This window comes from Falco cherrug, chromosome 5 (genome assembly GCF_023634085.1).
Source record: "Falco cherrug isolate bFalChe1 chromosome 5, bFalChe1.pri, whole genome shotgun sequence".
NCBI classification, from domain to species: Eukaryota; Metazoa; Chordata; class Aves; order Falconiformes; family Falconidae; genus Falco; species Falco cherrug.
The window spans coordinates 24,887,612-24,911,433 of NC_073701.1; the positions used below are offsets into that span (position 1 = coordinate 24,887,612).

The 23,822-nt window shown below is 49.8% G+C and overlaps 1 protein-coding gene across 4 annotated transcripts in view; it reads left to right on the plus strand.

Moving 5' to 3' along the window:
- Positions 1-23,822, plus strand: part of SLC6A13 (solute carrier family 6 member 13) — a 36,095-nt gene that overhangs the window by 6,821 nt on the left and 5,452 nt on the right. For 3 of the 4 annotated variants that reach the window (XM_055710714.1, XM_005440851.4, XM_027807687.2), the window contains 6 exons: positions 2,842-2,976; positions 3,965-4,105; positions 4,716-4,800; positions 7,757-7,889; positions 11,805-11,939; positions 20,888-20,991. In XM_055710714.1, coding sequence (XP_055566689.1) covers positions 2,842-2,976; positions 3,965-4,105; positions 4,716-4,800; positions 7,757-7,889; positions 11,805-11,939; positions 20,888-20,991 — 733 coding nt within the window. Of the gene's footprint in view, positions 1-2,841; positions 2,977-3,964; positions 4,106-4,715; positions 4,801-7,756; positions 7,890-11,804; positions 11,940-20,887; positions 20,992-23,822 lie in introns of those variants that run through there. The other variant, XM_027807688.2, reaches the window with a different exon arrangement.

Consider the following 23,822-nt stretch of genomic DNA (forward strand, 5'->3'; position numbering starts at 1 on the left):
CAAATTTTTAATCTCCAGCCCTCTTCCCATGAGGTTAGAGCGAGGATGGGGCTTGAAACTCTTGTGCAGAGGGGAAAGCGTTTGCTGTGTGACTTCTCCTGGGGCAGGGCAGTGTGACGAGGCTGTGCAGGACTCGGGGCTCCCTCTTGCCTCGTGGAGCCCAGCCTACTGTGGCCGTTGCTGTATCAAATCCCTTGTAACGCCAGAATTTTAAAAGCTGCCAGAGGTTTTGTCTTGTACTCCTTTGGGTAGGCTGGTCCAAGCGCTTGCTTCCCTGCTACTTCAGTCAAGGTGAGGGACCTTTATTTACTTTCCAGTTCCAGGTCAGTCATGGCCAGCCTACAACCACTAGCTCCTGTGCCAGTGTTACCCTCTGGCTGGAATAGCTCTGCCGTGCTGGATGACTATTTCTTTCCCCACACTGAATTGTGTGTAGGCAGCCATGATAACAGCTCTCAGCCCTCGCTTTGCTTGCCAAAATATCAGGCTCTTCACAAAAAAGGTATCTGCAAAATCTGAGTTACGCAAAAAGGGGCAGCTGGTCACTTTTACTTTCTTTAGGGATGTCTCCACATAACAAAGAAAGAGTAATCCTAGTCTCTTACGTATTTAGCACTCAGTGTCTGATACCAACGCCCTCCATAGTGGAGGGGAAGAAAACACAAGAGCAACAAAATGTTCTTTTTGCTCCTGTTCGCTCTTGCTTTCGCCTCCCGTGGCGGGTCAGGCCCTCCTTGGGCAGGCTGGCCCTGCCGATTAGGAAATACTGGGGAAGCCTGTCTAGTGGTGTGGCTGCTGGTGCCTCCCCAGCATGGCCCGGAGTGGGCAGCCCCCAGGGCCCACCGCCCACGCATGCGCCAGGTGAAGGGGCCGTGGTGGAGAACACGTGTAGCGGCATTTCCCCCTTCACGTTCAGGCATAAGGGCTGGACCAGAGGGATGTCAGCCAGCTCTGGGGGTGCTCAGGCATGCTGATGGACCCCTGTCCCTGCTACAGCCCCCCTCTGCGGGTTCCTCACCAGAGTCACTGTGCAGGGCAGCTCTGCCCGAAGGCCATCCCGCATTGCCTGCTGCCCTTTCCTGCCTGTGCAGGCAACAGCAGCCCGCTGCCAGCTGAAACAAGATGGGGAGTGATGGTGGGGCTGGCATTGGGGTCGTCCCACCCTGCCTGACCCGCTACTTGGGGAGCAAGGGGAGTGGGGCAGACCACAAGCCCTCGCCCAAACATGCCTCTGCAAATCACAGCCTAAATTTGCACTATTTCACAGCCTGCATGTCCGGACCCTTCAGTTTGACTTCCAAAGGGTGTAACCTGCCAGAAACGGATAACCTGGGGAAGGTGGGAGACCAGACCGCAGGCTGCAGATGAGGAAAAGAGGCTGGACAGCTCAGCCTCCCACCTCAGAGACCTCCCCTGGGGTCCCCTGGCTGCAGTTTAGTTAAATACAAACTTTTATGTGAGAATAATCCCTCTTGGAAATAGGCTTCACTTTTATGATAACAAGATTGCACACATGTTGGGAGTTGAGGGGATGGTGTTGATACAACTATTTTCCCTGTCCTTTGCTCTCCACCAGCTTCTATTTCCTGGTACAGCAAGAGCATGCGGGCAGATGCTCTCTGTTCTCCCAGGGCTGCCAAGCATCTGCAGTCCTTTAGCTGCTGTTTGCCCACAGGGAGCTGCCAAGATGCTCTCCCTGTCTGTTTTGCATTTTTTTGCAAGAAGGAGAGGGCTGTGGCTCTGTCCCCAGCTGGGATGAGTGTGGGTTGGGGCTTCTGGCCAGTCCCTAAAGCCCCCCTTCCCTCTCCCTGCCCCTGCATGCTAGCTAAGCTTCTTAATGAAATCTCTTGGGTTTTGAGTCTACTTGGGCACTGGGATTGTTGTTTCCCATATACCCCCACCAACATGACCCCAGAACCAGTCAGCATCTCACCAGCCCAGAAAAGGCCTGTGCAGGGAAAATGCGGTCAGTGGCTGGCTGGTTGCCACCTCCAATGCTGCACACCTCTCTGAGCCCACCACAGCCCAGCAGCCGTTCTCTGCTTGGGGGTACCCCTTTCCATGCCAGCCCCCCATCCTGACCCATGTCCCTGCCTTTGCAGCAGGGCTTGAGCAGCTTTGGTGGTGCGTGAGTGCAGCAGAGAGTGTGGGCCATCTTGCAGGGCTGTATCCTGTGCTCCATGGGCTAGAAACCATCACTGCATTTAACATTAGCCTGGGGTAATCAAAAGCCTGATGCATTTTATCTCTCCCTGCCTGGTTTCGTGACAGGGCTTGAGCAGGAGGGCAGCCCTGGCTGTTGACATGAGGTGCATACTTTCCTGCACTATTTGAATTTTTTTGGCGCATCTGCTGCTTCTTGGTGAGCAAATGATTGAGAAAACCCACAGGCTGGATGAAGGTGTCAGTCTCTATGTGCTGCTCGGTGCTTTGGTGTTGTCATCCATGAGCTAGTCAGCTTATTCAATGTGAAAGGAATCACCAACTTGATTAAAAGTCACAATGGTTTTACAGCAGAGTGTTTTCCTGTATTTCTGTGCAGCTATTGCAAACTTGTTTCACTCTTTTCTGCATAAAAATCAGGCCTAGAAACTTTCCTTTCCTCTATCTTTTCTGAATGTTGAGTTTCTCATGCGATCACATCACTCCGGGAGGTGAAAAGTGAGAAAAATCCCTTTTTCCTGGTATCCTGTCCGTGGTCTTCCTGTTCCTGAAGCCCCCAACCCCTCCATGCAGTGTCATTTCCCCGGGGAGGAACTTGCCTGGTGCCCGGTTGGAGATGGCCTGATCCCAGTCACTCCATGGGGCTTATTTTTCCTATCTGCTGCTTGGATCTGCCAGGTGCCTTCTTCATCCCCTACCTCATCTTCCTCTTCACCTGTGGGATCCCTGTCTTCTTCCTGGAGACAGCGCTGGGGCAGTATACCAGCCAGGGAGGGGTGACAGCCTGGCGCAGGATCTGCCCCCTCTTTGAAGGTGAGTGGGGTAAGCCTGGGAGGGCATGGTGAGGTGGGGGAACCATAGGGCCCTGGGGGGATGAACAGTGACACCTCTCCCCACAGCTGAGGAGCACAGCCTGGGAGGGCCACTGGCTGCCCCTTTTCCAAAATCACCCTGGAAAAAATTGATTATATTTCTCGCCAAACAGTTCCCATCGTTACATTGCATCCCTGGTTTCCTTCATGGCCACGGTTTTGGCCAGGAGCTTTGCACCTAATCAAGGTTGTCCTCCGAGAGCTAAATCATGAAAATGCTTCTGGCAGTTATAAGGAACCTAAAACATATTTTTATTATTTTAGGTTAATGCTATGTAATTTTTTTGAGTTTGCAGATGGCTTAAAACCTTAGTGGTGAAAGGTGTCAACTGCCTTAATAAATCATCAGCAGTCAGATCTGCTTCTAGCACTGTTTCAGCACAGTCATCCAGCCTCAAGCTACTTTCCATGATTCCTTTGAAGGTCTCGGTTGTCTCCTCTACATGTACCAAAACTTTTAGATGCTCCTCCAGCACGTCTCAGAGAAGGAGTGTGCTGTTAATACAAATGCTTCCCAAACAAAAGTGAAAAGGGATGAATGAACAAAAGTGGATTTTGGTAGAAGAGGTGTTATTCAGCAGGTGGAGTGCCATCATATGTTTCTGTCCCTTTGGGTGGCTTTCCAACCATAATCTGACCATCCCCTACCCAGACTCCCTCCCATCACTACCCATTCACCAGGGAAGGCTGCAGTGGGGTTCCAGGAAGAGGGGATCCCTGGGGCACCGGCTTGGACCCCCACTGATGCAGCACAGTGGGCTTTGAGAAGGAGGTGATGGCTCTGGTGGCTGCCCCACTGGCATTCATCCAGCAGCAGAGTCAAAAGGCAGAGCAGCAGATGTACATGTTGGGTGAGCACCTCCCAAGGGGAGTCCTGTTCCCATCCCCTGGCACGTGCGTCACTTGCCTTCGGGGCTCACTTTCTGCAGGAATTGGCTACGCCTCACAGGTCATCGTCGTACTGCTGAACTTCTACTACATCATTGTCCTGGCCTGGGCCTTGTTTTATCTCTTCAGTTCATTCACCATCGACCTCCCCTGGGGCAGCTGTGACCATGAGTGGAACACAGGTGGGTGTTGAGCCCCCTCCCAGTCCTCCACCAGATGCTGGCTGAGGGAAACTTGTTGCCCAGGGCCAAACCTCAGGAGAGTGGTTTACTCCTGCGTGTGTGTGACCACCGGTCATGAGAGTGGGGAGTCTGGGTTGCTGCAGTGCTGCTGGTACTTTTGGGGAAGAGGCTCAGTTGATCTGGGTCTTTCCTAAAGGCCACCAGTGCTGCCACTGCCCAACCACTTGCAGCACCCAGCCAGTGCCATGCAGCAGTGGCCTCCCTGGTGGCTTCTGCTTTGGGCTTCAGCCACCATGGGCACCTTCCTTCCTGGCATCTTCCAGTCATCCTATGTTGTATGTTAGCCACAGACCCAGTGCTGATCGGGACTGCTCACGGTGGCCGCTGGAAGGAAAAATTAAACGCCATTGTCTTAATAGTCCTAGATTCCTTCCAAGCCTTACCCTGGAGGGGACTCCTTTTGTGCATCTTTGGGACTACACAAAATTTGTCTCAGAGTCAATGTCAACGAGTGTTGACACTGTGGATGGAAAGGGAGGAATTTTTCAGATCCTCTGGTACTCCAGCCACTGCTGCTTACACTCCCTCTCTCCCTGGGCCTCTCCTGCAGGGAACTGCATGGAGCTCCAGAAGGCGAACTCAACGCTCAATGTGACCAGTGAAAACGCCACCTCCCCTGTCATCGAGTTCTGGGAGTAAGTAAAGGACAGGCCTGTACCCCCCTTTCCTCCAGGTCATACCCTTCCTGGGCAAGGAACAAACCCTGCAGTGGCACATTCTGTTAACCCATCCTTGCCAAAAGAGGACACAAGAGAGGCAGCTGGACAGGTCAGAGTGAAGGCTCTCAGGGACAGAACCATCAGTCAAGGGTAACATTGCTAGGCTTGTGGTATTTATCTGGAGCTGTGCTGGCATGCCTCTGCGCCATCTGGCTTTGCCTTTCTCTGATGCTGTGTTCCTCCTGTCCCTTCGGACCTTTTGGGCTTCTCAGCCTCACTGACCTCCGTGATGGCTAGCTGAATGTGCAAGACCTTACCTCACTGATGCTTTTCCTCCTCTGGTCCTTGATATTTCATTTATTGTCCTTTTCTCCCTTATTCCTCCTCTGCTGTTGCACTCTCCCTTTCTCCCTTTGTGCTGCTCCTTTCCCTGCCAGCTCCCTTGTTCTTCATTGCCAGCTGTGAGCTTCCTTATACAGTTGTTTCCTCCTGCAACGTAGGTGAATTGACTGCACGTTCCCTATCCTGAAACTTTGGATCAGACTTACCCAGGGTGCAAACCTCAATAAAACCAGTGACACTCCCTCAGGATATAGTGGCCATTACTCTGGGGTTTGGATTACAGTTTATATACCTGATGGATTATCCATCGCTCTTGTTCTGTTCAGACCAGTCTGCTCCATGCAGTCCTTGACCTGCCTGGTGGCCGCATCCAGCGTAACCATGCTCAGGACATGGGTGCCAAGACTATAGGTGGGAGTGGATTGAGATCTGTCGTTATCCACAAAGCAGCAGCTCTGCGATGGGTTTTCGTCTGCATGTTTTGCCAGCTGTAGCATGTTCAGCTGTTGAAGAGGAGACCTTGAAGACCTGTGACATATTGCAGGAGTCCATGCTGGTGTCGCAGTAGGTGATCTCTTTCCTTTGAAACCCTGCTGCTGTGTGATATCAGCACGTTCCGAGGAGGATCTGGTGTGGTGGGTGGTGACTTCTGTATGTGGGCTAGTCATCATCTTAAAAATAGAAAAAGAGGTGATGATTTCAGTTTAGAGTGACTAATATGCAAGCTATCCTGAGGAGAGAAGCTCACCAAAATAAAAATGAAGTGCTAGGGTCAGTTTACTTCACACTGAAATTTTCTCCCTCATTTTCATTGTTTTATTCCCTTGTATTAGTTATCCTGAGGAGCAGAGTAGTTTTATTTCTGGCAGGAAGGCATAGCCCTGTTGTCTTGGGATCTCTGATGATCCTCAGCATCTCCTGGGAGAACGGGACCAGTTAAGCACTGAGCCCTGGCTAATAGACTTGTGCAAGTAACCCCTCTCTGCCACTGTGAATTTAGATGGACGGATGGCTCTGCCCTCAGCAGCGCTGCGGGGGCTGTCAGCGCACGGAGCACACAGTACCTCCAGAGCATCCCCGGCTCAGCACAGGGATGCTGGCTTTGAACTTCAAAGTTCAACAATTTTCTTTGTCTCCTGCGTTCTCCCTGAGCCTCCACTCTCCCTCTGTCTGCTGCTCACATGTGATTAGATGGTGGCCTTAGACTGCTCTTTCTGAGACTGGCTGCTGGAAAAGATGGTGTTCACTGCTGTGACCATTGCTGTGTTACTGGGGGATAAGCACACGGAAATGGAAATTTCCACTGTCCGTTGCTGGTGATGCAGCACCTGTTCCTGCCCTCCCTGGGCAGGGAGGTAGGAGGCCACCATTTCCTCAAGAAGCACTGACTTTCCAGTGGGCTGCTGGCATGCTTCTGGGGCCTCTACTGGCTGCAGTACAGTGCCCAGTTAGTTACAGTCCGCTGGCACCCTTTCCCCACCAGTTACAGAGTCCATGTTCTTAGAAGCAGGTAAAAAGCAGCATGATGAAATGCATCTGGTGGAACAGTGTGATTTTTCTGACCCCGCTCTCATCCTCTCAATCTGCCCCAAGGCTGTGGGGCAGGAAGGGAAGCAGTGTGTCTTAGGCTGCAGTTCTCCAGGAGTGTGAGTTTTATTTTGTGGTAATTGCTGTCTTTCACAGCAGGGCAGGCACTGCTGCTGGGCCCCAGGGTGGTGCATGTCTCCCTCTGCCTGTCTCAGGCTTGGGGTTTTGGCACTTCACCATGGTGTTTCACACACAGATCCATCTGTGCAGTGTAGGAGATGGAGGAGGGTGAGTCCCTACTTTTGTAAGTGATGAAGAAGACTTGACATACACGTAGCATGGAAAGCTGCTATATGACCAGGGTGAGATAATAAGACTTTAGCTGAATCGAGGTCCATCTAGCCCAGGATCCTACCTCTATACTGGCTTAAAGAGGATGCCCAGGGTGGCCTCTTCTGACTGTGCAATGGGGATTATTTTGGTCTTGGTTGGGTCTTAGTCATGGTATGGGATGCTATGCTACTCTGGCTTCTAAGGTGAATTACGTAGCTAAAGACAGAAGTGTGCTATGGAGAAGGGGTTGGACAGCATTGCTTCCTGGGTGGTCCTGATGGATTCTGCACGGTAAGTGCAATGTATCATTCACTTTGAGCTGTGAAGCATGTCAGAAATGTAGGTGAACTTTGTAATGTGCATGAAAAAGGCCAGGGCAGAGCTTGCGTGTGCAAAGTGCTGCATGTTTTTGCAGGGAGAGAGCTCTTGCCCTGGAGGACAGGGTAGGTGAAGGGTGGGAGGACAGTGGAAGAAATGTCTTGGCCCAACAGGCCAGCACTGGAGTGAGCAGAGAAGCAAGTGTCCATGTGTGATCTGCCAGGCTGGTAGTGCTCTTAAGAGGGGAGCACTGCTTGATTGCTTTGAGGCTTGCAGCTCAGACATGGGCCTTGTTAGTAAGACAGCTGTTCTCCCCAGAGCCGTCAGTATGGTGAGAAGCACTGTGGTGTTGGGAATGTTAGTGGCCAACATCAGTGACACTTGGATGTTCCTTTGCTCCCCCCCAATGCAGAAGGAGAGTGCTAAAGATTTCCGACGGCATCCAGCACCTGGGCAGCCTGCGCTGGGAGCTGGCTCTGTGTCTCTTGCTGGCATGGATCATCTGTTACTTCTGCATTTGGAAAGGGGTCAAGTCCACGGGCAAGGTGAGTCTTCGGTTTAGATCAAGCCTCTTCCCTTGATCACAGCTGGAGCACTTGATCTATTCACTTTTTGTACTTTCAGAGAGGTCCTAGGGATTGCCTGGGAGCCACCCTCTGAATAAGCTGGCAGGAGCCTCTGGGGCTCAACTTGCAGCAGGAGTGTGAGCTAGGCTCTGTGTTTTGGGTAGGAAAGGATGGGAGCACTGAGACATCTCCGAGCATTAACTTCCAAGATGTATATCCACATCTGGTCCCTCTGCATCCCCATGCCCAGGAGACCCTGCAGTCTTCCTATTTATGGGGTGGTTCCATGTTCCCTTGCCTCCCACCACAGTGTGAGCAAGCAGCATGATTTTGTCTTTGCTGGCAAGTGCAGCTGGGAAATCTTCAATTTCATTAGATAGTAGCGAAGGTAGCTCTGATAGCCTCAAAGCCTTCTCTGCCTCATCACCATGGGGGGGGTGGGTTCCTTTTTATTTTCTTCTTATTCATCCCAGCAGTTCCTACAATTGCTCATATTCCCCAGCAGTAAAGGTCTCCTTTCTCCCCCCGCCCTCCCCCGATAGTCATCACAGAGATATTTATTTGAATGCTTCTGGGAAGGGTTGGTGTGAACTGTTCAGCCTCCATCCCATGCTCCCTCTGTTGCAGAGTGTGCCACTGTGGTTTGCATTGACCCCATTTCTTAGTTTCTGCTACTGCCTCCTGACCCATTCCCAGCCAGCTTTGTCTGGAGCCAGCAAGAACAGATGGAAATGACAAGGTTTAGTATGTTATCTAAATGGTGTCTTCTCTGCATGCTTTGAACAAGACATCGTGTGTGATGGGGTGTAAATTGTAGCTGCATCCATTTCCATCAAGTTGATGGCATGGATGTTAGCAGTTTCCCCTGCTTCCAGAAAGGTCTGGGATTATGAAACATGACAGGGAAATCAAGCAGCTTGCAGAGATGATATTTTCTGGTTTCTATGGAGTAAAATTAGAAGAAAAGAGCAATTGCTTGCTGTGGTGGCCTGGTAAAAGAAAGCAGAGGCAGTCTAATAACAGCAAATATGATACTAAGATACAGCAAACATAGTGTGGGAAGTGCTGAGAACAAATTCCATCTTATTTTAGATACAAGTTCTAGGTTAAATGCAAGTGCTTTTTAGCAAAAAGGACTAGTGATGGTGAGATCTTAAGTTCCTGAGAACAGAAACCTTCTTTCAGTAAAGCAACAGTGTCAATAGGTTTATCAACCCTCTGTGTACTTAATAATTCAACTAAAATGATGACTGTAGGAATACAACCCTGCTGGAGAAGAGATATACCTTGGTTCTGGGGATTTGCCTGTGGAGGGGCAAATGCCATGAGCTGAAATGACCCTACTCTGAACAGCAGCCGAGGTTCGCACCCTCCGATGCAGGGACTGTCCATCCCAGAGGAGCACTTACAGATGCAGGAGGTTGTCACAGATGGAACCACTTTACCAAGGCATGTGGATCAGATTCAAATAAAACCCTGGATGTTGTTGACCAGCATGTGACTGAATGATCACACTGATCCCGGCAAGGTTCCTAGTGATGTAGTTAGTGTTAACAATGCCCAAGAAATAAAAAGATTGGGTCTGAGCCAAGCACTGAGTAATATCTCATTGGATCCAGATGTTCCTGTTGTTAAATAGAAGTTTGACACTCTTAATCCAGAAAAACAGTCTCCAAATTCAAACCTCTGGTCCCAGTGCAGATGTGACTGACCGCTGAGTGAAAAGCTTCACATGCTAGTTCATGCAGACTGTAAAGCACGTAGGATGTTCCCAAAATTTAAATCCAAATCATATGCCAGACAACTGGCAGTTTTTATTCTGAGCTCCTAAAACTGATGTTATTTAGAGATCCAGCCAAGAATGTGCAACCTGACATCCTGGAAGAACATGCACCAGGGCTTTTCCTGAAGGAAAGATTTGGTGATTATACACGGGTGATTGTTAAACTCGTGGGATCTGCATATTTGATTAACTGTCACTGAAAAAGCTCTACATCGGACTTCTTGTAAATTTGAGAATGAAAGAAATAATGGTGGTTGTCTGTGCTGAAGAACACTGTCCCTGGGTTTCTTCAATATTCAGGATGCAGATTCAGAGGTACAGGGATGGATCTGCTCACAGAGACATCTCAGGCAATCATAAAACCCAGCAAGGAGGTATTTTTCACTGACCTCTGTGGTGTTATGCAAGACTGCGTAATATACAGAGCACAACACATGAAATGCATAGAAAACCTGGAGCTGCAGAGATATTTGTCTAATAGTTTCGTTTTTCAAGGATGGGATAACTCTCAAATCCTTCTGCCTTTCCACATCACAAAACTGAATCACTGGAGTGTGTGTATCTTGACTTAGAGAGGGGCTTGCATTGCAGCATCAGGTGCTTTGGACATTGCTTTATTCAGACAGAGTACATAGGAGTGGATCCAGAAAAAAAATCTCTTTTTGAATCACTGCTCAAATCATAAGGATTACCCATGGGCAGAGCAAAAGTGGTCATACTGTCCAGGGAAATCATATGCTCATTCTTAGTAGGACCTCCACTAATGCAGAAGCTGCTATAGCTGTGGCAAAGCTTGCGACCCCTGCTCAGGGGTGGTGGGCTTTAGGTGGATTTTGAAACAGCTCATTCTGGATGGATGGGGAGGTGTGAGAAATAGATCATTTCACATCATTAAGTTTTGCAGTTCCTCCAGAGATGAGCGTTAGCTCTGGTGCATAACAGCCAAAGCTGAGGGAAGGGCTGCAGGGTAGCATTCAGGTGAAGTGTGCTGATGCGAGTCATCACTCAGCACATCCACACGGGAAAAAGCTGAAGGAGCAACATTTCTCTTTTGGCCTAGCATGATACAACAGACCAAACAACTATTTTTCAAGGTGGTCAATAAGTCTTGAAGGTGCAGGATCAATGCAAAGGGATTAATGATACTACTTGAATTGCTGAGGAGGCTGCACCAGCTCTTGATAACAGTTTGTTTGTGTGGGAAACACAGGCATGCTACAACAACTAGCCTGAATGGTCCTGAAAGTACCCTGGTAATCCCCAAATTGAGTGTTATATTTACCAGAGGTTGGAGTCCCTGAAAGTATTAGCTGACACTGGCCTGCAGCATTCCCCCAAGGAACACGGCTCCTTTGCTAGAAGGAAGGGATTTTAACCCTACCCGAGTACAGCTGCATTGCTTACGGGGCTAGGGGCATAAAAAGCAAGAGGGTAGATTTAAAGGTCCTGTTTAGGTCTGCATCCTTGATGGCAAGTCTGAGATGTGCTGCCCTGCTCTGCATGCAGTGCCCGTGTTGGGTATTTGAACAGGCGTCAGTCAGAGGCAGCGCCTGTGAGTCACTGCTGTGGGGAGCGGTGGGCACAGGTCAGTTGCTAGTGCCAGCCCTGAGTGGTGGACCCCCAGTGTTGTCCTTGCTGGTTCTTCAGTAGCAATCACGTTTCAGGGTGTATCTCTTATCTGCACATCCCTTCGCCCTTGCCACTAAATGCTGTGGAGAAGAGACTTTCCGTGTCTGACTCAGACTCTATTTGGGGTAGGGATGTACAGATGGATACCGGGGGGAGCTCCTTCTCTGATGCACATAGATATTACACCACTGGCTTCAGCAGAGCTGCTTTGACTCCTGGTGACAGCCTGGCTCAGGGTCTGGATTGCTCTTAGGGCTAGAAAGGTTTTCTCTGGCTGCAGACATGCCATGGCAGATGACAAGTTTCCTGGGTGCATTTTAAAATGCATTTCTTTCTACTGCAAGTGACATCAAGGTGCTCACCAAGGCAGCCTGACTGGTCTCCTGCTGCTGCCCATCTCCCCAGGCTTGGGGTTTGGTGCCGGCACTGTGTGCTCTGGCCCCTGCTGCTCACTTACACTTGTCCCTTCGTCCTCCTCACAGGTGGTGTATTTCACAGCCACGTTCCCATACCTCATGCTGGTTGTTCTGCTGATCAGGGGAGTCTCCCTGCCTGGGGCATCCCAGGGAATCCTCTTTTACCTTTATCCAGACCTCAGTCGCCTTGGGGACCCCCAGGTAAGGTGGAGGGGTGACTGAACGGCTGAGCTGTGCTCGCATGGATGCCTGTGGCTGTCCCCTCTCCTTTTCCTTTTCTCACTGTTTGTCTTCCAATTTCTTCTTTCTCCTGTTTTTCCCCTCTGTGGGTATAAGGCAGGGCTGTGATATTGGTGTGTACCCTGACAGTCCCCAAGCTCTCTCTCACCCTCAGTTTTCACTTGTGCTGTTACTGTGTTTTCTAGTCTGACTTGAATCTGAGGTGCCCAGGCATATGGGCAGTGGAATTTAACCCTTCATCACGAGTGGCACCAGCTGCCCCCCACCTTTCTTGAGGAGACTGCTGTGGAGGCAGCCAGTGCATGGGGTGCCACTCTCACCATGCCACCAGCTCATGGGGACAAGCCCCGCACCTGGCATTCGTGCTCTGGCTTCCCTGGGAAGCATGCCAGGTGCATGGATGGAGGGAGCCATGGCATGCTGCAGCAGCAGTCCCTGGGACCTGGCCACCCTCCTCGCCTCCCTGTCCCTGGTGAAAAATTCCTGCCTGTCTGACAGGAGGGTCAGTGCCCAACTGCTGCTTTTAATCTCTTTGGGACAAGTTTTTCCATGTTAAATCCTGGCTCCAGCTGAGCTGCTGTACCAGCCTTTGTGTGAAGGTGTTTCCAAAGGAGATTAAAGGGTGCCTGCCTGGAAAATAGGCCAGCAAAACCCTTCATAACCCCATTAACCCTTTCTGTTCTGGTCCCAGTGCTGCCTTGGTTATTAATTTTGTGATGGGGGGCATAAGTGTGGGAGGAGGAATGGTTATGGCTGATCCTGCCCTTCCTGATGGAGGACAGAGGATCCCTGTTTGCTGTGGGTGGGGGTAGCAGTGTGTCAGGGACTGTGGGACTCTCCTGGGTCCTGCCTGTGCCACTGGTGCTGCGTGGCTCTGTGCAATCAGTTTGACTTACGGCTTCCGATCTGGGGAGCTAAACACGAGTGTCCGGTTTCCAGCTCCAGGCGGTCTGGTTTTTATCATGGGAAGGACTCAGAGTTCCTGCTCAGCTTTCTGGAAGTTGCTCTCTGGTCAAGGCTGCGCCTGAGCAGTGGGTGAACAGCGTTGTTTCACAGTGCTGGCTGCTCTCTTGCTCTCTCTAGGAGGTGGGTACAGCTGGTACCTCGGTGTGAAGGTGCAGCAGGGCTTGGAAGGGGATGAGGACAGGTCTGTGTTTGGGGCTCCATTTGTGCTGATGAGGTGCCAGAGACTTCTGAAACGTAATAACATTTTTAAATGGTGCTCATTCACTAATGAAAAGTCCTGTTGTTACTGTGGCTGTGTTGCCCACGGGACTGAATTAAACCACTTCAGGCGTGGCAGGGTTTTACTTGTACTAGCTGTGTCCTCATTAGGTCCATCCTGGCAAACTTTTCCAATTACTGCCCAAGCTTTAGAAGCACAGCTTCTTTCCAGCCTGGAAAATGCTAATGCACTGGTGCAAAGGCAGAGTAACCCTTCAGAGCAAGAGGGTGGCTGGGGAAGGAAAACTTGCTCCGAACACCATCACTCCCCAATGAATGCTTCCCTTCCACAGGAAAAAAAGCAGGAGCTGGTAGCAGTGGTTGCCTTCCTCCAGAGTGCTTTAACCATCCTATTGAACCCTGTAGCAGAGCTTGAGGTTTCTTTTGCATTTTCCCATCAGAGAGGGAAGGGAAGGGTTAGTGCCCCAAGCCCCACACACCGTGGTTGTGCCCACCTCTCTCTGTGCAGGGACGGCACGGGTCCTGCCAGCGCATCGGGCCAAGTTGATTATAATTGATTTGTGCTCAGAGGGTCATGAGCTGTAATTGTTTACCTGCAATCCTGCACTGCCTGGAAAAATGGAAGATTCTTTAGTGCCTGTAAAGGGATTCTGGAAATAAAAATATTTCAAAATACCTTCTCCAGTCTAAGCCTTATGGTAAGGCATCTCAAGGGGAGGTTTAAACAAAGGGCAAACAATATACAAGGGGATAAAATCAAAACTCCCTTAAAGCGCATGAAAAACTAGGTGAAAAAAGGAGATGAATTATCTGGCAGATTCTACCAGGGGAACAGCAGCAGCTGAGATGTGATTAAGTGTCAGAATATCAGATTGGTGTGTGGAAATCATTGCTCTTTACCTGCCAAATGACCTTGGACAGAACTGGGAAATCCTGCCTATGAAAGCTCAGGCTAGCTGATTGATGGCGGTCTCCTCTGGCCATGAAGTCTACAATGCTCATGGAGTCTACGATCTTCCTGCATCTTCATTTTCTACATCTATGAAATGCTTGTAATTAGAATGATAAATAAAATGCATTTGATAGGTAGATCAGACTATACAGAGAAACTGCCAAAGGTTTTGAATAGTGAAGCCCACTTCTGCTCAAATACAAGCAGTTAACAGCAAAACTGCCAGAGAATCTATTTTGAACTGTATGCCCTCAAACTAAAACACCCAAAATAGGAACCCCATAGTTTGTTTTTTATTTGCATAATATTCAGTATTACGTTGTTAGCGTGCCAGCCATTACTAGACCTAAATTTCCCTCCCCTCCTTGATTGCATTTTCTGTGCTTCAGGAGGTTTCCACTTTACTCCATAGCGAGACTTGTGTTTTGACCAAAAGGGGGTCTTCAGGGTTGTTGACCATTTTCCACTTTTGATCACTCCATGCTTTGCAATTATCTTTGCGACAATTTTTTCAATTGTTTATTTCAGTAGATAACGCTGGAGATTTGTGGATGTGATTAAGGAGAGGGATGCACAGTGTGATCCACTAGCAGGAAGTTGAAATGAGAGGAATTCAGAGTAGAAATAAGGTTTTAAGTGTGGGAAACTTGCCATTAGAACTTTTCTCAGGCACTGGCAGGCTGTCCATTGCTTGATGCTTTCATACCACGACCAGGCACTGTTTTAATATACAGATTGATTTAAGGAGAGGACTGGTGGGCTTGATGCAGAAAGTGCTAGCTGTGTGTTTGTGTTTGCTTTAAAGGGAAGAGTGGTCTCCCTTCACTCTGGTATCAAGTCTCAAGCAGTTTTAGCTAAAATTTCATTAGATTTAATGAGTGAAGATGGAGAAGGAGTTGAATTCAGCAGCCCCTGAGCATATCCTTCTCTGGAAAAAGCAGCAAATGTTTCTCAAAACCTCCCACTCTTGTTTTCCTCTTGAAATTTCCCCAAAACCCACCACCTTGCTGTATGTCCTTGCACTTTATCCAGTCTTTGTATGAAGGAAGATCTTTGTGTGATGAGCCACTTTCCATCCAGCCTAGACATGCTGAAGGCCCTGGCGGGGGCTGTGCCCCTGGTCCTAGGGGCAGGGGAGCACTGGTGGTGCTGAGGACCAGCAGAGAACCCACAGCTCTGCAGATACCCTGTAAACAGTCCCCACTGCTGCACCTGTACAACACCATGCTGGGATAGCCTGACTTGCTTTGCACAGCTAAATTCAGAGATTACCTCCATCCAGCCTCTGCTTCTTGTTGTCTCTCCCTCTCATCTGCACTACTTTTCAAATAACCTTCGCTATATCCCTCTCATTTTCTTTCACCCATTTCCCTGCTGGTTGCTTTTTGGAGCAGCATTTGCCCCTTCAGAGTCCCCACAGGCTCCTGCTTCCCAGTGGATGTGGCAGGAAGAGGAGGCAAGAGGTGAAGCTCTGTGTGGGGCTGTCTGCTGTGTCCTGTGGCTAGGACGGGGGGCTGCCAGGGTCTGGCTCATGGTTTGCACCGGAGTAGTTCTTGCTGTTGAGGCTGCGCTGAGGATAAGCCCTCTGGCCACCACAGGGAGCACGGGAGGTGCCTGCATCTTGCAGGACTGTGACCTGCTGGGTTAACCATGGACCCCTGTAGCCATGCTGGGGAAGGGGTCAAAGCCCCCAGATCCTCTCCAAATTCAGGTCCCCCCTGCTGCTGCTCCACGGCCCGTGAGAGCTGCTGCTTCCCAGCAAGAGGAGAGGATGACTGTAGGCCTGCTAAATATTATTTGTTCCCCTTATTTATTTTTTTCCCAGCAAGCCTTTAACTTGACCCTGTGTGCTCGGTTTGTGCTGTTGCCGGCCCCCTGCTTCCCCTTTCTGAAGGCCAGCATGTTTGTTTTTGTGCTGGAGGGTGACCCACTGTGCTTGTGCGTGGATGCGTGCGCTGGCGGGGCTGCTGCTGGCATGCTGAGCTGGCTCCTGCCATGCAGCATTGCAGCCTGGCCCCATGCCCCCCAGCCCCGGCAGAAGGTCTGCGAGCCCAGGCACCGCTGCCTGGCCTGCCTGGGGAGTGGAGGGCAGATACCGGGCAGCAGAGAGGGACAGCTTGCAGCTCCCACAGCAGGCTGAAGGGGCTTGGGGCTGGCATCTTCTCCTCTGCCTTGCTGGAACAATGCATCTGCATGGGGTGAACCACAGCTGTATTTACCTTGGGGCTTCCTCCTCCTCCTCCCACGCTTCTCACCAGCCCTGCCAGCATGGGACCTGGGTGGCTGGCTGGCTGCAGCCATGCGGTCCTGCTGAGTCTGACCTCGGTGCTGACATAGCAGGAAGGAATAAAGCTCTCTTTCTGTCTGCAAGCATCAGGGCAGGGAGGACTGTAAAGTCCAGCTTCCCAGGTAGCAAGGAGCATCCCTCGGAGCATCCCTTGCCCCTCTGCATCACGCTGGGTCAGGCAGCTGTGTTCTTCGGGATGAACCAGAAAGCTGTTTGTTTTCTTCAAGAGGGATGCTGAGGTGCTGGAGTGTGTCCAGAGAAGGGCAACAAAGCTGGTGAAGGGTCTGGAGCCACAAGTGTTAGGAGGAGCAGCCGAGGGAAATGTGGTGGTTTAGCCTGGAGAGGAGGACACTCAGCGGGGACCTTATTGCTCTCTACAGCTGCCTGACAGGGGGCTGTAGGCAGGCGGGTGTTGGTCTCTTCTCCCAGGTAACAAGCGACAGGACAAGAGGAAAATGGCTCAAGTTGCACCAGGGGACATTTAAATTGGATATTAGGAAAAATTTCTTCACTGAAAGGGCTGCCCAGGGAGGTGGTGGAATCACCATGCCTGAAGGTATTTAAAAAGCATGTACTTGTGGTGCTTAGGGACACGGTTTAGTGATGGACTTGGCAGGCCCAGGATAATGGTTGGACTTGATCTTAAAGTTTTCTTCCAACCTAAATGATTCTATGGTTCTTGATGTGATTAAAGAAACCCCAGCAGCAGGGGAGCCCTCCTGGGTGTAAAATGTCTCTGTGGGTTGGCAGGTGCCCCAAGGTGTGTGAGTTACAGGAGGTTGGTGCTCTCTGGCGGGCCATTGCGGGGGCACGGAATGCCAGCATAGGGAGATCAGCTGGTGAGCGACACTGCTGTCCCACACTTGCAAGGAGCCCAAGGGTGTATTTTCAGAGCAGCTGGGGCTTAGGGCTGGGAACATGAGGCTTGGCTGGGCATAGGGTGGCCAGAAGGACCGTGAATACTTTACAGAAATGGCAATGCACTGACTCGTACCCCTCGTGAGGTAAAAGAGGATGAGGGAAAGCGTTGGCTGGGGCTGTGCAGCATGGCAGTGCGCTTTTTGCAGCAGGGCCTCAGGGCTGCCCAGCCTTGTGCCGCTGCAGTACTGTGGGACATGGACTGGGTCTTTGGGCTAGGGCCTGTGGGCCGGTCCTGAATGAAGCAGGAAAGACAATAATCTGGAAACTGTGCCCTGGGTGTCTTGAGGTGAAACCTTAGGAATCAGGATCTCCTTTTTTAAGGCTGGGCTGAAGCAATGGGTTTGTATGGTGCAGTGGGTGGCTGGTGGGTAGCACTTCTGCCACAGGCCAACTCGTGAGTTGTGATGCCAAGAGTGAAAAAAATGCTGGCTGAATCACAGCTCAAGACTTGGGGTGGTTTTTGCTCTCTGCTCAGCATTACACCAAGCATGACTCTCCACGCAGCATGTATCCACGCCGTGCTGCATCATCTCTGCTTTCTGGTGGGGACAATTCGGCACTTCTCAGCATGGCACCTGTATTTGATGTATGACATACACTGGAGTTCAATAACTTTTTGCTCAAAAATGGTCTTTACTATTATTTCTAATGCTTTGAGATCTTCCTAAGGAAGGATCTGTTTCAGTACAGGGGGCTATTAAATTCCAGTACATGTAATAAAGCAAATATTGCTGAGAAAATTAAGGAGCAAAGAACATGTCCTCTTACAGGCCCTAACCATCTTGGATAATTGCAGCTCAGGTGTGAAGGCTTTGGCTAAAAAGAGAGAGTAGGAGGTTATTACAAACTGCAGTAAAAAACATGTTGAAGGAAATTGAATTATGAATTAAATAAACTGGGTGGCTTAGAAAACAGCAGACAACAATCAAATCAAAATGCCCATGCTGCCAATGTGCCAGCGAATTCTGAACAGGATAAACTTTACCAGCCTCTTTGGGAGCAGTGGCCAGAGAACAGCAGCATGCTTTTATCTTTGGGGGAAAGAGAGCCCTGCCTGACCCCAGCGAGCCTCTTTAGTCAGAATGGAAATATTAAAATAATGAAAGGCTGTGGATCAGCAGCACAGGAGGGAAAGAAGGGTTTTGGAAGGGTTGAAAAAAAACATTACTCTGAGTCACTGCAGGGAGAGAAATGAGCACAGTCAGCAGGTGGAGGGGGGAAGATTTGTGTTGCTGTTTTCTGGAGTGGTCTATGTAGCCCCCATGAACCCATGGTGCTGGGTGGGCAGCAGTGCTTCTTGTGAGGGGCTTGAGGAGGAGGATGGAGCACAGATGGGCTGAGGCCCCTTCTGACCCCAGTGATCCTGTGGTCCTGGGACCTGCTGCTACTGCTTGGCTCCCTCACTAGTGGGTCAGGAGCACCCTGGCATCAGTCTTGTTGCAGTCCATTGACCACCAGGCAACTTGGGAACTGCCAGGGGGCCAGGAAGAACGTAAAGGTGGCTTGGTCTTTGGCCCATGAGCTGCAGTAACCTTTTAAAATGGGAAATAAAGTGCACGCAGCCTGAGCTGTTGCTCACAGTCATGCTGACTAAGCAGGATCATAAGCTCTGCGAGCCAAGCTTAGCTTTATTTACAGTTTCAGCCAGGGGCTGCCTTGCTTCAAAGGGAAGCATATGCTCAGGCAGGTCCTATATTCCCTAAAAACATCCCTTTGGGGTTGGTCTCCCACACAGCCCAGTGCGCACCTCTGTGTTGGGCAGAGCAAGCAGCGGAATGGGGAGCCCGCAGACCCCATGCTGGTCTCCGCTGCACAGTCGAGGGTATCACTGGGTTTTAGAAATGAGCCACTTCATAAGGCACAGAGCTAATGAAGCTTGGTGTCTCGATTATTTGGCTTCTACCATGGCTGGTAAAGCACCAGTTCTTTTCCTGCCCCTGGGATATTTCTCTACAAATCAGAGGTTTGATCTCACTCCCTATGAAATTGTGAGCAGGGTTTCCATGGACTGAAGAGAAGATAGTGGGGCTGTTATTAGCTAAGTTGCTTGCAGCTAAGGATATTAGCTAAGTTGCTTGCAGAACAGTCAGGGAGAGCAATTTTCCCAAATCTAGCCCTAGCAGCACTTTTCTTTCTCTCCCTGTAGACTGTGCTGCTGGTCCTGCAGCAGTGGGCAGGGTGAAGATTTGTTCTGTGCAGCTGTCCCTTGAGCTAAAAGTGGAATTTCCTCCAGAAAATCACAGCTGATGGGATTGTAACCTCCCTTTGTAAGGCCTATCAGACTAGGAGGGAGAAGAGGTAAATATGAAACAAAACCTCTCTCCCCATGGATACTCTTTGGCCAGTATGGAAGAGAAAAGGCAGAATCATGCATTGGTGAGGGTGGCCTGAGCAACAGGGGCTGTCAGGCGAGTTCTGCCTGGCTGACCATTGCCCCAGGACATGAGGTCTCGGCTGACATGTACGGGTGTGATTTGGAGCCATCAAAACTGCTGTGGTGCTTTCCATTGACTTCTGTTCTTCTCAGAGGGGATCCAGGGCAAGGCTGGTGTTTGTCCGAGGCTCACCAGCACTGCCACTCTGGGGAAGGAGGATATAGCCAAATGGAGACTTCACTCATTAAAGTTGTCCCCATACTACTTCTGCTTTTTTTTCATGACTAGCTTCTCTTTTGTCTCTAGAATGTGTCTACCCTTCACTTGAATAATTGTCTTATCTCTATTTTATAAACCCCTTAGGAAGAAAGATCTTAGAAAAAAGAGGGTTTAATTAACAATCTTTGTCATTGCTTCATTTCTCACCGTTGGTTCCTGCTTTTGCTGTTCTCTGTAGAAGGCAGTGGTTGCATTGGTGACAGCACACAGCTAGGCTTTCAGATCAAATTTGGCATTGACAAATGTCAGCCTTGGAGCACTGGGACATGTTACTGACAGTGAGAGCGAGGCGGAGTTCAAAGTTGCCTCATGGGACTAACAGCGTTCTTGCATTTTCTTTTAAGAGCTGTCTTTTGCAAACAACTCTATTTATTTCTAGTATTCCTCCCCAGTTAATTTTCTTTTAAGTTTTGGAGCTCTTAAATTAGGTCTTGGAGAGAAGGGCCACCACCAGAAGCTGTATGTACCCATGCCACCCAGTGGGAGTCCAGGCTTGCCCAAATCAAGTCCACCTCCTCAGCTAGCAGAGGGCTCCTTCAGCTCTTGTGGAAAGTGCTCATCGGGCCTCTCACTGCTAAGAGGCTCTGGAAGGTCACGGAGTTCTGTAGATTTGTCCAAGCAAGAAAGGGATGATGATGAAGAGCTACATGTGTTGTGGATTTGCAACAGTCATGGTGCACCCCTTCCCTTCGGCACTTTTAACATCCCGCTGGGTGTCTCACTGAGCACTATAACTCCTGCCTCTGTATAACCTGCCCCTAGAAAAGGCTTGTCTAAATGCTGGGTACTGCCAGCATCCCGGTCACTGATGTTTCTGTTGGTTATGGCAGCCCCTGGGGCTTCGCATCCATGCAGTGTCTGCGCTCTGTGCTGGCCTTATCTTCTCACCTATGTTTGCATCTCCTTGCAGGTCTGGATGGATGCAGGCACTCAAATCTTCTTTTCGTATGCCATTTGTCTGGGATGCCTGACAGCTCTGGGCAGCTATAACAAATACCATAACAACTGCTACAGGTAACTGGAGCATGGCTCTGCTGCCTAGAGCCTTTCCTTCCCTGAACATCAGTGTACATAAGCTGGTGAACTGCTGGAGGCTACTGGCCTTTTGAAGTGTCATGTTTTCTGTTTCTGCTTAAGGCATAAGAAAACTCTTTCCAGGTGTTTTCTCCCTAGATCCAGCTCTCTGTGCTGCCTACCCAAGGGAACTTTCTGCCCGTGCCATGGCTGACAAATCCCCTCTTCCACACCAGATGAGGCCCAGCAAAGTCAGATCCTCTTTGCCAGCTTTGTGACCCCAGCCCACACCACAACCTCCCCTATTACATGGGTGCATAAGTAGCCACAGCAGGAGCAGAGCTGTGAGATGTAATGGCTCTAGACTGAAGTCTTTTCACGTGGTGATTTATCCTTCCTTGGTCCAATTGGACCTAGTGTCTTGCACAGTTGTCAGTGCTCTGGGTTCCTATATGCTATCTGTGGTCTACCTGCATAGCCTGCAGGTATGACTTCTGTTTCTTGCGCACTCTCCTCATGCTGCACTGCCCTTGAACAGAGATAGGCCAGGTTACTGAACAGAATCAGGCTGTCAAGTTGAAATGGTCAGGTGAAAATAAACTCATTTTGCTGTAGATGTATCCAGCATCTGGAGCTGTATCCCCAGGGGTAAAAAGGCTAGCATGAGTGGAAGAGGCCACTTCTAGATAAAACTATCCACCTTCCTTCCCACTCTTCCTCTGCTGACTGTGTTACTCCTGGCACTGGGTCCTCCCCCATTCTTTTAAACTGAAAGTTGTGGTTGTTGCCATGGAAGGGCCAGACAGACCACTGGCTACATGGTTCTTGCTTGGCATCTTTCTCTTCACCTTAGGAAAAATTCACCCCTGCTGTAGGGATACCTCTCCAACATCAGCTGGGCTGGGATTGGATTCCTCTTCCTTTTCGTGTCCCTTCTTCCATATACAGTTTTGAGGAAAAAAAGCTGCAGGAAAAGAAGAGATAACGGATCTGTCTCTGGCCTGCTGCATGTCCTTGGGCATTACCTCTTTGCATCTTCAGTCTAGATGCGTGGCATAGAGGTGATGACAGGGGCTGCTTAGCAGCAAGGTTGTAAAGAGCTATTATAACTGCAGCTGGAAGATACTACAGAAAGGGGAGGGATGGCTGTTTGCACACAGACCTTTTATGTTATTTGGTTTTGCTAGGGAAATTGTTCTGTTTTGGAGTCAAATCTCCAACCAGCCTCTTCCCAGGCATGGACTCATTTTAATGAGTTGGTCCTGTGTTCTGCAGCCTTGGTTTGCACAGGAAGACAGGACCAGGCTTTAACAGGGCACAGGGACACCAGCATGATGCCCTACTCAGTTATCCCAGGCCAGGTGTAACCTTTGCTGGCCTGGAAGACAAAAAGATGTGGGCAGGAGGGAACATGTTCATATGGCAGCAGTCCAAGATGGCACCAAACGGCATAGACCATTTCTTGTTTCCTGGGCCGGTAAGGGGTATCATCAGGGCTCCCTGGCCCCCTTTTGGGTGCAAATCTTGAGAGACCTCTTTGCTCTGGCCGCTCCCTGTGTTACCTTCCACTGCAACACTCCTTCCCACCTGCCAGGTGACTGGAGAGCACCTTCCAGCCCATGCTTTTCCAAGGAGGGTTTGACCTGTCATGCATACATCCAGAGGAAAGAGGGAGAAACAGGGGAAAGGAAGAGGAACTATTTGAGATAAACGGTAATTAGTATAAAATGTCTGAGAATATAATTTGAGTAGAGAGCAGGCAGTTAATAGCAACTGGAGAAACTGGGTTCTGGCATGGGCTTCTCATTGGGTTAGCTGAGCTTGGTGGAGCGTGACCCTCCTTACCAGCCGGGAGATTTGCTGGGGCTCACTCTGCTGGCCTCTTTCAGCCTCTCCTGCCTTAGAAACCAAGCGCAAAGGCAGAGCAATGGTGTTAGGTGCTGTACAGTCCTTGACAATATGAAGAGCTGTGCTTTGGAAGGAATATTCTGAATTTGTATGGCATAGGGGCTCTGTGTGAACTGTACTTTTTCCTCTAGAAATGATTGCAAACTGTGAATAGATCTAGTTAACATGCAGGGAGGAGCATGAACCCCCCCAAATGCTAGATACCTAAAGAAAATCACATTGGATTTGCAGAGTAGAATTTAATAAAGTCAGAGCAGGCCATGAAATGCCAGAAGGGGTGCATTCAGTTTGGTTCTGAATAACTTGGAAAGATGTTGCAAATGTTATTGTTGTCCCCAGGGTTGCAGTCAGAAGAGGACTAGGGAGACTGGAGCATGAAGAGGAATTGGATAGATAAGAAATGTTTAGTTTAAAGAGTAGATGGGTGAGAATGAGATGAAACAGAGACAAAAGGGAACAGATCAGTGAAAATAAAGTGGATGGCTCTGTTCGTTTTTTTTCTCATGATGCAAGGACCAGGAGATAACTAGTAGTGTGAGAACCAAGAAGATTTTAAATGGTCTGAGAAATCTATTGAGGAAAAAAAAAAACATGTTCCCTTCCCAGACAAAAACAATATCTTGTACTGCCTGCTACAGGAGGGACCAGGGGAGAGAAAGGAAAAAAATTTAAACTCCAGGCATTTAGATGTGTAGCAAGGCTGTCTCATGAGCAAGAAGCTCAGGTGAGGAATGCATCTTTACACTGTCTTTAGAGAAGGCTTTCCCTGGGGGGAGGCTCCTGCTGTGTTGCCCACCCTGGGGCATCTTCCTGCAGCTCCTGGTGCTGAGCTGAGCTGTGGGGATGCTGGGAGAGAGGCTCTGCTGCGGGCACAGTGGCTGAGGCAGAAGAGTGTGTGCTGCCCCGGGGGGCTGCCACGAGGT